This window comes from Patiria miniata, unplaced genomic scaffold (assembly GCF_015706575.1).
Source record: "Patiria miniata isolate m_02_andy unplaced genomic scaffold, ASM1570657v1 HiC_scaffold_18, whole genome shotgun sequence".
NCBI classification, from domain to species: domain Eukaryota; kingdom Metazoa; phylum Echinodermata; class Asteroidea; order Valvatida; family Asterinidae; genus Patiria; species Patiria miniata.
This window is the reverse complement of record NW_024037056.1, coordinates 13,764,295-13,776,475: the sequence shown is the minus strand read 5'-3', so window position 1 is coordinate 13,776,475 and position 12,181 is coordinate 13,764,295. Positions and strand designations below refer to the sequence as shown.

Genomic DNA, 12,181 nt, shown 5'->3' with positions numbered 1-12,181 from the left:
ACCTTGGATGGGTGATCTACGGGCGACCAATTGACTGTGAACACTTTAATTGCTTTGTAAAAAAAATAAAAAAATACACGACGCCACGCGCACCTTCCTAAGCACTGCCATTGGACGGCGCGCGTGGCACGTGGCGTAACCGCGCGGCGTTGTATTGGACAGCTGGGAGAATAATGAATCATGAATAATGAATCATGAATAATGCATGAGCGACTATTAACGCGCAAAGACATCACTGGAGGTGACTCCCACCTGGTTAGTTTTAATGCACCTGACAGGTAGCGGCGATTTTTAAGAGACATTCGTTAATTGCAAGGTAGCACAAGCTGCACGCGAGCTGAATGTCGGACGAAGAGTTTTACTAGGAATTATATGCATTAGCAAAAAATTGGTTACTTAGAAACCATCACCACCGCGTACCGTCATCTTCATCTTCCGTAGCAACCACCACCATCAGCACCCTTTCACGGCAACCCACCACACAATTGGATCAAAGGCAGCACACAAGGTAACACAGAAGTAGATCTGTAACTTTTGAAAAAAAAGCATGTGCTTTGTTTGAATTGATATATATATATATGTATTTTTAGCAGAAACCACCATTCATTCGAATGCAGTACGTATAGGCGATGCTGTGACAGAATATACCAGTACCACATCGATTTAATTACTAAGGAGCAGGAGCAATTTTATCATTTTGTAAACTGTTACGAATGCTGGTAGTTGTTTTGAAGGCAGTTTATTAAAAGACCATAACAAGCTGATAATTTGTGCTGTATGATAATCTAATTGGAAAATTCATCATGCAAGCTTTAAAAAAAAATATGCCCATTGTCGCATTTAAATGAAATATTTTTCAAAAAGACAACCCTGAATTCCTGAAGTTAGAAAAAAACGTATGCAAAACGTGGCAAGGGCCGATCCAGAACCAACTTTATGGGAGCCAAGAGGGCTAGAGTATTTTTGGGGGGATTAAGTATATACATGTAGTATCGTGTGCTATTTCCACATTGTAATATTAAAAAAGGTATGTGTAGCTGGAGGCTGGCGAAGGGGATACGCAAATTTTTAATTTATTTCTTGAAAAAAAAATGTCTTCACTCCTCTTCACTCCTCTGATTAAAAAACAACTACAAAGCACCCAGAGAGCGCAAATCTCCGCCAAGGCTAAACAATTCCTCGTCATATTGTCAGTACACCCACAAGAAATACTCGCATAAATGGTGAAGAATCCTTTAAGAAAAAAAAAACCTGGATCCCGCAGACCCAGATCCGGATCAGTTCCCAAATCTAATCGATTTGTACTTGTACCAAGGACCACCCCTAAAACTTTTCATGCAAATCCGTCCATACTTTTTTTGTTTAGTTATCTCGTTAACAGACAAACCCACCGACCAACCAACCAACAAACTAACCAAATCCGATGAAAATATAACCTCTTTGGCAGAGGTAATAAAGATTCGGAGGGGGGGGGGGCGTTGCCCCCCTCCCCGATCCGCCAATGACCAGTGGTGGATTCAGGATTTTTCAAAGGGGCCGGGGGGGGGGGGTTCGAAGTGTTCAATGTATAATTAAGAAAGACCAAAGCTTTTGCAACGAACTAAAATTTACAATATTGTAGTTCCTTATTTAATGAAAGAAAGTTTGATTCCTGAACAGAATGTGAATAATGAATATTGGTGAGAGAAAAGAGGGGCGGGCTAGACCCCGCTACCACAAAAAAATCGCCCCTGCTGACATTTTAATTATGATCAGCGAGGCAAAACAAATTGATTCCAAACTTGAAATTATGTTAACGCATTGATGATGAACGTATCAAAAGTGAGTCGTGAAGTCAGTCAAGAAAAACTCAGTAATAATCCACTTTTGTTTTTTACCACGGCAGTCAATTTTATAAAACTCCGAAGCAAAATATCGGATTCGTTCACCTTTGACTTTTGGATGGTCGGGAAGCTCTTCTGTCATTCCCCACAGCACGGGTAACAAAATTGAATGGGCAAAACATCTGGCTGCTCGCAAATATAAAAAAAAAATGATTAAAATCAGTGGAACAGAAACAACAAATCACCCTTGAGATTAAAGTGGCCATCACATGTGACAAGTTTGCCTTGTATTATGTTTCAGAAAGGGATCATTTCCAGCAGGACGATATTGGGAAAACTTCCGGCCTCTTCTGAATTAAATTGCGTTGTTGCATTTACGGTGATTGAATCGTGTGATCAGCTTATTCCATAGAACCATTGTGAAATGAGATGTAATCTATGCTATAGCAATAATCTTGTTATATACTATAGCATAGATTACATTATCTTATTGCAAATTGGACAATAGTAACTTCTTGATGCTAAAAAGGTGCTGCAGAGTTGAATAGCAATCTATTGACTTGTATAATATTCATTTTTTGTACTGTGCAATATGATAATGTAATATATGCTATAGCATATCATTCTATGTATGCTATAGCATACATTATCTTGCACAAGTTAGACAATGGTCACCTCTAAAAAAAAGGTGCTGCAGAGTTGAATACGAATCTATTCACTTGTATAATATTCATTTTTGAACTGTGCAATATGATAATGTAATCTATGCAATAGCATAGCATACATAATCATATTGCATAAGTTAGACCATGGTCACTTCTAAAAAAAAAGGTGCTGTAGAGTTTTTGTAATGGAAACAGAATGGAGATATTACACTTGACAAAAATGATTGTCTGCCGATTTTTTTTCCCACGTGCAGTTAAATTAAAGAAACTAATTTTTTAAAAAATATTATATGAAATATAACAAGGCACTTCAAATATAACTTTTGTTTCGATTGATCAGAATTTTGTTCCGTGGTAGGCTTGAATTGGTACTTATCTACGCGTTTGGAAAATAAAAAGACTGTATGCCTACAGATAAAGTGAATGTGGCGCCAGATACGCAGTTTTTGCTGTTTTCATGCGGGGGTGAAAAAAGATCCTTTCCGGTGGGAGGCAAACAAAAGGTCTCAACACCTGCGAGTGATATGAGAGAGAAAGGCAATGATACGGCCATTATAACGATGACTTTTAGCGTAATTAGTTGCCATGGCAACTCGCGGGCATTCTCATCCGCGTATTGCCATTGTTTATTTATAGCAAGAGCTATAGAGCGGACGTCTTTCCGAAGCATCGGTCTTTTGTGCACCGAGTGTAGCCGATGATAACATTTTGAGGGAAGGTTATCATTCGGTGAATTATCATGAACGGGCTTGAATAGCGTTCTTAAGCATCGTTCCTTGTTTGTTTTCAGCGCATTTCAAAATACCAGACATACGATAAAACGGGCTTGTATACATATACGAATTGTCAGGGTCGGATCCAGGATTTTTTTGCAAGGGGGGGGGGGGGGGGGTGTTGTTTCATCAGCAAATGAATGCTGAAATGTAGATGGTTGGGGAGAGTGTGGCGGGACTCGTACCATACTTTCAATGGGGCCGATGTTCAAATCCGACGATCATGAACACTATAGTGTACAAATACCGTGGGGGCACATAATTTGTAATTTTCTGTGGAAAAAAATTGAGTCACATCGGGGGGGGGGGGGGGTTGCCAACCCCCCCCCCCCCCCCCCCCGGCACCTGATGACTATTCATGTACTTCAGTTGCATTTATAGTACCACAAACAACACACATTGCTTCTGACAAGATTGATGCAATTGCTGTAGTGTGCCCAGCCCAAGGACAATGAACAATGTTATTTCAACAGACCGTAACCGTATACAGACGCTCTGCGAAGATGTACATCAAATTTATACCGTGTTCTCATTCTTATCCATGCTAAAAGATGGTTTTAAGGCGAGCTCAACCGTTTCTAGCCCAGTAAACACATACGATGAACTCGGGCATGAAATGTCTGAAATTCACCACACCGCTCTTTGCTCATACAATAGGCAGTAATGTTCAGATTTGTTTAACTGATTATCTATGAACATACGGAATAACTAAAGCTATTTCATCTTCTTGTATTTAGCGAACAACAAAATGTTATTAGTTTTGGTGAATGCTCCCCATGCGATATGCGCTTTATGTAGATTTCGGCATTGGAATTCAGCTATATAATTATACTTGAATAATATAAATCAATAAATATTACTATACCCCCTGCAGAATATTTAATAGTGAATACATAATGTATTATCGGTATACTGATGATACCAGTAAAAAAAAATGGTCAGGGTCTTATATAGACCGTGTGGCATTTGCTTACAAAACCGGATGTTGTGGTCACGTGACGCCAACTTTCAGCAACCTTCTCTTCTGTCGTGCATGAATATTTCTTGAAATGTTAATATAAGTGGAACGTCCCTATCCGAACGCCACTATACCGAACGCTACTATACCGAACATTCGGTTATACCGAACATCGTCTTTGGCTCCCGATCTGTGCGTACAAAACGTACCGAACATGTTGTTGTTGCAAAATGTCAACAGAAGAGCGACAAGTGACTGTCATTTCCCCAAAGGAATAGAAGGGGAAGGCATTGTCGTAGGTAGTAAACTGAACAACTGTGTAATTACGTAATTAAATAGACGGCCCAGGTTCAAAGTCATCTTTCAGTAACTACCAGGGCGTGCAGGGTGAAATTATGAAGGGCGCTATTTATTGAAAAGTCAGTACGTACCGGAGCACCGGCAGCTTATAATCGCTATACCGAATGATCGCTATTTCGCGGGTTTGTACGAAAAAATAGTTGTTGGCATTGTTAACCACGACTTTATTCCACGACAATGTTTAACATGCACCGAATTAACTGAACTGGTTGGAAAGTGAACTGAGGAAAAGAGAACTAGAACGAATACTGAATATACTACTGTACTGAGTTATTATTACTAAATACTGACTGACTGAACTGAAGGGCTAACTGAAGTTATTATGATAATGGTATAGGCTACCTCTTGCAACCCCTTTCTAAATTGACACTCGCAATTAGCGGTGTTTGCTTGCGAGGGGTCTGTGACTACTCAGCCGGCACTTGCCGAGCACAGAACGGGAGAACTGCGAACGGGCTCGGACCTCGAGAACAGAAACTTGGAGTAAACATCGGAAAGATGCGTCGGTTTTGCAGAGACGCAAAATTTTAATTAAGTTGTGGGGGCAAAGAAAACAAGAACTTGAGCTAAATTTACAAGGTGTCTAAAACGAAAGGCTAAACTCGACATCGCGACAAGATATTTCACAAATTCGATATATGTTTTTGGTTGTCGAGCCCACCACAAGTCTAGCAAGTCATTCAGTCCTATGACAATTCAAAAGCTATTAATGAATTGTGACCAAAGACGTTCCTTTGTTATTGTCTATCCCGTTACTTGTGACTTGTAATGTATTGTGAATGGGCTTGCGTTTGGATTTACGAATGGACTTGTGATTTAGTTGTGACTCGACTTGTGACTGAACTTGTGAATGCAGAAGGACTTGTGATTTACTCGTGACTGGACTTGTGAGTGGATTTGTGACTGGACTTGTGATTGACTTGTGACTGGACTTGTGATTGACTTGTGATTGACTTGTGACTGGACTTGTGATTGACTTGTGACTGGATTTATACGAATGGACTTGCGACTGGACTTGTGACTGGACTTACGAATGGACTTGTGAATTACTGGTGTTTGAACTTTTAGTTGTGACTGGACTCGTGACAAGACTGGTGACAGGACTTGTGATTAACTTGTGACTAGACTTGTGACTGGACTTGTGAGTGGATTTATGACTGGACTTGTGAATGGACTTGTGATTGACTTGTGACTGGACTTGTGTCTGGACTTGTGATTGACTTGTGACTGGACTTACGAATGGACTTACGAATTGACTTGTGACTGCACTTGTGATTGATTTGCGACTGGACTTATGACTGGACTTGTGATTGACTTGTGACTGGACTTAAATGGACTTATGACTGGACTTGTGATTGACTTGTGACTGGACTTAAATGGACTTGTGACTGGACTTTTGATTGACTTGTGACTGGACTTAAATGGACTTGTGACTGGACTTCTGACTGGACTTGTGAATAGGCATATGACCGCCGACTTATGAATCGACTAGTGACTGGACGTGTGAATGGACTCGCCTACATGTACAACATTGATTCAGACCTTCCGGTCAAACCATCGCACTCGCTTGCAGTACCAAAATATTAACACCGCATTTCTTCGTAAAAAAATCCAACATGACAGGTGCATTTGGGCAATGGGAGGCAGCAAGCGCAGAGACGAGATGTTGCTGAACTCCGGCCCCGACGATGAGAACGGATACGGCACGGTGGACGGCGAGCACGGTGCCCAGCTCCACCTAGCGAGACACGAGGTGCTACAGCGGGCCAGGAACCGACTGCTCATCGCTGCCGTGCTGAGTCTGATGGTCATGGTTGCGGAAATAGTAGGTGAGTCATACAGGAGTCCTTGGGCCACTACAACAAATCATCTGTTTTTGTGTAGGATTAGGCTTGTTTCTACAGGAGTCTAGGGAGGGGGAGTAACTCCGCCCACAAACTGTCTCTTGCTTGGTCGTTTAACGAATAATATTCACCGAGGATTTAAAAAAAAATTAGATTCTCTTGAGACGTTTATTCTAATGTCCTCCTCATACCAATAATTATTCCAACAATTTTCTACGTTTTTGAACAGCAAATCTCCAAAATGTCTCTAGTTTCTACGGAAATTTCCTGTTTCCAAAATAGCTATGCAAGGCAGCAAAAGCAGTTTTTAACCTCCAAAACTTCCATCCTTTAGTAACGCTCCTGTTTTGTAAATTTTTAGTGCAACATTGTGTACTTGAATAGCCGTAAACATGGGCCGGAAGTTCCCGGAACTGTACAAACACAAGCCACTAAACGTTCCCCTTTCGTTTCGTTCACTCCCAATGCAGGTGGCTACCTGGCTGACAGCCTAGCCGTAGTCACAGACGCAGCCCATATGCTGGTCGACTTTCTGGGTTTTATCATCGCCCTACTGGCTATCTGCTTAGCCCGGAAACAGCCCAGCCAGAGACTAACACACGGCTGGCATCGAGCAGGTAGGTCACGTGATTAGTGACGTCATCTGTATTTCCATGTCAGGTAGTGAACAAGGAGGTCATGTGATCAATGACATCATCTGTTCTCATGTCAGGCACGCGCAGGTAGGTCATGTGATGTATGGAATCACCTGCTCAGGTTGGCCATGTGATCTGTGACGTCATCTGTCTCCATGTCAGATAGTCAGCAAGTAAGTCACGTGATCTAGGACTTTATTTGTTCCCACGTCAGGCACGTGCAGGTCATCATGTGGTCTATGACGACATTAGTTTTTCATGTCAGGCATCGCGCAGGTAAGTCATGTGATCTATGACGTCATTGTATCTGTATCTGTATCATATTGTCAGCAAAGCATCCCGGGGAAACATCACACCAACTTAGAGAGAAGACAATGAGAAGAAGTTACAGTTTTAGAGGTGGGAGGAAAAGCCCAGAAGAATATTCTGAGGACAACCCACGGACTCGGGCAGGGACTGAAAACCCAACCATGTTGGCCCAGGTGGGATTCAAACCTGGGTCACAGCAGTGGAAGGCGAGGAAAGTACCGCTAAGCCAACCAGACTCCCCCAGTCGTCATTGGTTTCGAACTTTGGCCCCCCACAATGTTAGGCCTACCGAGAGATAAGAGAAAGGTGTGATCTTTTCCGCGATCCAGCCCTGTGCCAATTTGTCATGGAATCGTCGCAAAGCAACATAAATGTAAATGATAATGGTTTCACTTCGTTTGATTCCTTTGGGCACACGAACGATTTTGTTCGCTGAATTGTGTCGACTATAAACACGTCAACAGACTTTGTTTGTTTTTCCGTTGCAGCTGCTGTGTTTTGTCCCTCTATAAACATTATTTTTTGTTTGCCTTTTTTTATAGATCCAATTAATCTTTAATTATGACCATTCAATGTTTTGTTTTTCATCAGAGATTATAGGAGCCCTCTTCTCCGTGCTCATTATCTGGGTCATGACGGGAGTGCTCATCTACCTCGGTATCAAACGGGCCATGACGGACCGTCTCGAGATCGATGCTAACATCATGATCATAACAGCATCCATCGGGCTGACCATTAACTTCATGTAAGTTCCTAGAAAGAACCAAGAACCAAAAGTAAAAGGATAGGGGGACATGGAACTTAAGAACAAGTTTAAAAGAACGGACTCGAAGAACAATTGGCCTGAGCATCATGATCATAACAGCATCCATCGGGCTGGCCATTAACTTCATGTAAGTTCCTAGAAAGAACCAAGAACCAAAAGTAAAAGGATAGGGGGACATGGAACTTAAGAACAAGTTTAAAAGAACGGACTCGGAGAACAATTGGCCTGAGCATCATCATCATAACAGCATCCATCGGTCTGGCCATTAACTTCACGTGAGTTCCCAGAAAGAACCAAGAACCGAAATAAAAGGAAAGGGAAACATGAACTATAGAACAAGTATAAAACAAGGGAGAACAATTGGTCTAAGAACACTTAATCATACCAAGAACGATTGTACTGCAAGGCATTAAACCCCATCTTAAAATGGGACAACGACAATTAAAATAGAAGAACCAATAAGAACCACAAGGACCAAAGATCCAAGACCCAAGAACCATTCTTCTTTTATACTTGCAAATGATTCACAATCACATGTCTAGGCTCTAATTGTACTCGAAATGTAATTTATAAGTCCCAATTCAAGAGCAAAATCATAGAACAAGTTCTATCCATTTTCTTTCAACCAAGAAGAGTCCAAGAACCAAATCCAAAGAACCAATTAAGAACCAAATCCAAAGAACCAAACAAAACCATGCTACATTTCAAATGTGACTCAGGTAGTAAAAAGAACCACGAACCAAAAGAATGACGGTTCCATTTATTCTTGTGAACAATTAATTCCCGCTGATAAACCTCCCAATGCATCTCATGGCGACGGTTCTAGAACCTAGCACAAGTCTTAATTCCTGAAGTTCCCCTCTCAACATTACAGTTTGCTTCATACTGCATTTCAAATCTGGCAACGCTTATAAACATTAAAGCTTCATTCGTCTTTTTTTTATTCCTTGTATAGTCTAGGGTTCATACTACATTTCAAATGTGAACGTGGTAACATTATGCCAACTGTGTCGGTCCTTGAGGCATCGTACACGGAACATCAGAGCATGAACCTACGGGCGGCCACGCTCCACGTCATTGGTGACATCATACAGAGTCTCAGCATTCTGATTGGTGCAATCGTGCTTTACATTCGTGTGAGAACATTATCTCAAAGACACTTCCACCACGAGCATGAAAACTCTGTATTGGTCGCATCTTCTATTTTATCTTTTCAACTTTGCCTTTTTGACTCGTACCAGGGCTGTTGAATATCATACAACAATTTTGAAGAGAAAATATAACAGCATTTATTTGAAGAAATTGATTTTCAAAGAGTTTATGGTCGTTTGTTTCGCCTCGTCCGTGGCGTCACACATGCACTCATACCAATAATCTATTCGGGATACCGAAGTAGAACCATTCCTCGGCATTCGTTGCCATTTTAGTCCCATTGACATGATAAATTGATAGTTTTATTACGTATGCATGTTTTATCATAGCCGGATCTGACCATTATCGACCCGATACTGACGATCATATTCAGCGTGGTCGTGTTCCTGACCACGTGCAGACTGTTTCGGGATATCATGACGATACTCATGGAGGGTAAGTGCAACCAATGGCTTGCAGAATTTATGAATACACAAGATCAATATGTTACAGTTTGGTAATTCCCTCATAATCCTTTGCCTTCTGCTACGTTTGCATGTAAATCTAGAGGTCAACTGTTTTACCGCAATCGAAAGATGCAAGCATGAATATAACTTGTTCAAAATATGTCAGTCAATGTACATATGATGTCACTGTTTCACAGCTAAACCGACCTCTATTGACTTCGCCGATGCTCGTCGCCGATTGGTTGAGATTGACGGCGTCGAGGGCGTTCATTCCTTGCGCATATGGTCGCTGACAAGTGGCGTTCACGTCATCACTGTCCATTTAGTAATTGGTAAGATATTTTTGTTTTTGGTGTAATGATTTTTGATATTTACTGTAGTGCACAATTAATGCTGTTTGCTCAGAACATATGACTAGGAGCATTTTCTGGATCTATAAGCCCAAAACGTGAAACAAGTCAGTTTAACAATATTTTCACTAACATACTAATCCTCCAAATCCATTTGTTTCTGAAGTCCAGCAAAAGCAAATGTTGTACATTTCCTTTAAACGTTTATTCCACGCCCGGTGACATCTGTCAACTTGAACACCACTCGCTAACAAGAGGACTCGCAAATGCTTAACAGTTATACCTAACTTCCGTAAACTTAATCATTTTTCTTCTTCAGCCACGCTGTACGATGGCGAGCCGGTCAACGCCCGTGGCATCCTGAAGGAAGCCCGCCACATCTTGGAAACCAAGTTCGGCGTGCTGTACTCCACGGTGCAAATCGAATACAGCGACGACGGCATGGCCTTCCTATGCGCCCGCACGCCCGGACCGTCCGATTAAAAAAAAAAAAAAAAACGGTGACCCATAGAGCGCCCTCAAGCTGCTTGAAATCCGTAGGAAAAAAAAACCGAGACGGAAGTTTTGCACGAATGATTTTGAGTGATAGTTGGTTATCAATTGTGCCAATTAACGATTTACTGAGCGTATTACTGAAATTGCCATTAGCCGTCCTTGCCAAAGTGATAGTAGGCCAACTGAACAAAAAAAATGAAAATGATTACACTGTTTAACGATTAAGCTTACTTAAGCTTAATGCATAGACTTAATTGGTGCATATAAGCAAATCGTCTGTGTCGGTGTAGCGTGAATATCCGACTCCATGAAATGTGGACTCATTGGTAGTACTGCGCACGCGTGAATACGATAATATGCTATTTTTAGGATCATTAATGGAGAGTGACCTGTCACGTGTGAGGGATTAACCAATAATAGGGAAGAGGGGTCCGATTTTCATAGGAGTCGGATTTTCATGTGACACCGACAATCGGTTCATAACAACACTGGATTCCTTGTCAGTTAAAACAAAAGAAAAAGGCAAGGCCTGAACTGATACACAAATAGATACATTTTCAATGTGCTAAAACAAAATGTTAATACATGTAGTCTTTATGGTAACGATTTATGACTTTTTTTCAAATCCTTATTGTCTACTCATTTTAAAATGAAGCACCCATGTAACTTATCATTTGTATACACTGTACAGTGTGTCGAATGTCTAAATCAAGAATGCTTCGTCCTTTTCAGAAGTAATATTTATAGCAAGTGAGAGATGCACTTTGTGTTCAAAGCAATTAATGTTGCCAATTAAGTGGCCAAAGTAGGACGCTTGGTGGCGGTATCAGGGTTGTAGCGCCACCAAGAGTCCACAAGTATGGACGGCTGTATCATTCCTGCTGGGTTCATGAGTGAATCATACATTTGACTTGATTAGTTCTGTAGATTTCAATCTTTATATTTAGTGTCAGTAAATGATCAGGCATTGCTGTTTTCCGCCTTTCTGAATTTTTGTACAAAACTATTGTATTTGGTACTGTCCTAAGCGGCCTTAACTCTTAATAATTACATTGTGGTAAGTACATTTTCATTTGGGCATGATGTATATTTGTACAACCCACTGGATTCCGAACAGCACAGTAATGCTCCTGAAGCTACTTCAAAAACGTCTTCAAAACAACGAGGCATTTATTTCTGCTCACAAAAAAGTGATGCGGTTTACGTCATCGATTTATGTATATACATCACAGGCACTCACGAAAACCTCAGACGTGGAACACTTATGAATTGTTTTCTTCAGCTTCTGTCATATAATGTCAAGATGGGGTATTAAGTTAGGGCCCTCAAATGCTTTCTGGGTGAGAATCTTCAATTCGTCTTCTTGCATTTCACTTCAATCTCTTCAAGATGCATGCCTTCGTTTTTAATATAGCCTAGATTGATTTATATTACCACGTTTTGTCTAATAGTAATAGTAAACTTGAAAAGAATAGAAAACATTAAACACTGAACTATTTAAAATAAAAAGGTTTTGCAGATGTGAGTTCATCCCAATAAAAGTACACTTTGGACGAGATAGGTACTTATGCCCATCCGACACCATCGGTCTTAAATGAAGCCGCG

General features: G+C 40.9%; 1 protein-coding gene across 1 annotated transcript; it reads left to right on the top strand.

Annotated features, from left to right (window-relative positions):
• Positions 1-252: 252 nt before the first annotated feature.
• Positions 253-10,700, top strand: LOC119724717 (zinc transporter 2-like). The gene is made up of 8 exons (XM_038195897.1): positions 253-508; positions 6,203-6,408; positions 6,894-7,040; positions 7,959-8,112; positions 9,089-9,269; positions 9,615-9,720; positions 9,929-10,063; positions 10,401-10,700. The coding sequence occupies exons 2-8, from the start codon at positions 6,216-6,218 to the stop codon at positions 10,562-10,564; spliced, it is 1,080 nt and encodes a 359-aa protein (XP_038051825.1). The 5' UTR covers positions 253-508; positions 6,203-6,215; the 3' UTR covers positions 10,565-10,700.
• The last annotated feature ends 1,481 nt before the right edge of the window (positions 10,701-12,181 follow it).

Excerpts from the sequence above, each read along its gene's own strand:
- LOC119724717 (XM_038195897.1), top strand. The coding sequence starts at position 6,216 with ATGGGAGGCAGCAAGCGCAGAGACGAGATGTTGCTGAACTCCGGCCCC. Across the intron at positions 8,113-9,088 it reads GGGCTGACCATTAACTTCAT|TCTAGGGTTCATACTACATT; the intron begins GTAAGTTCCTAG and ends TTCCTTGTATAG. Across the intron at positions 9,270-9,614 it reads CAATCGTGCTTTACATTCGT|CCGGATCTGACCATTATCGA; the intron begins GTGAGAACATTA and ends GTTTTATCATAG.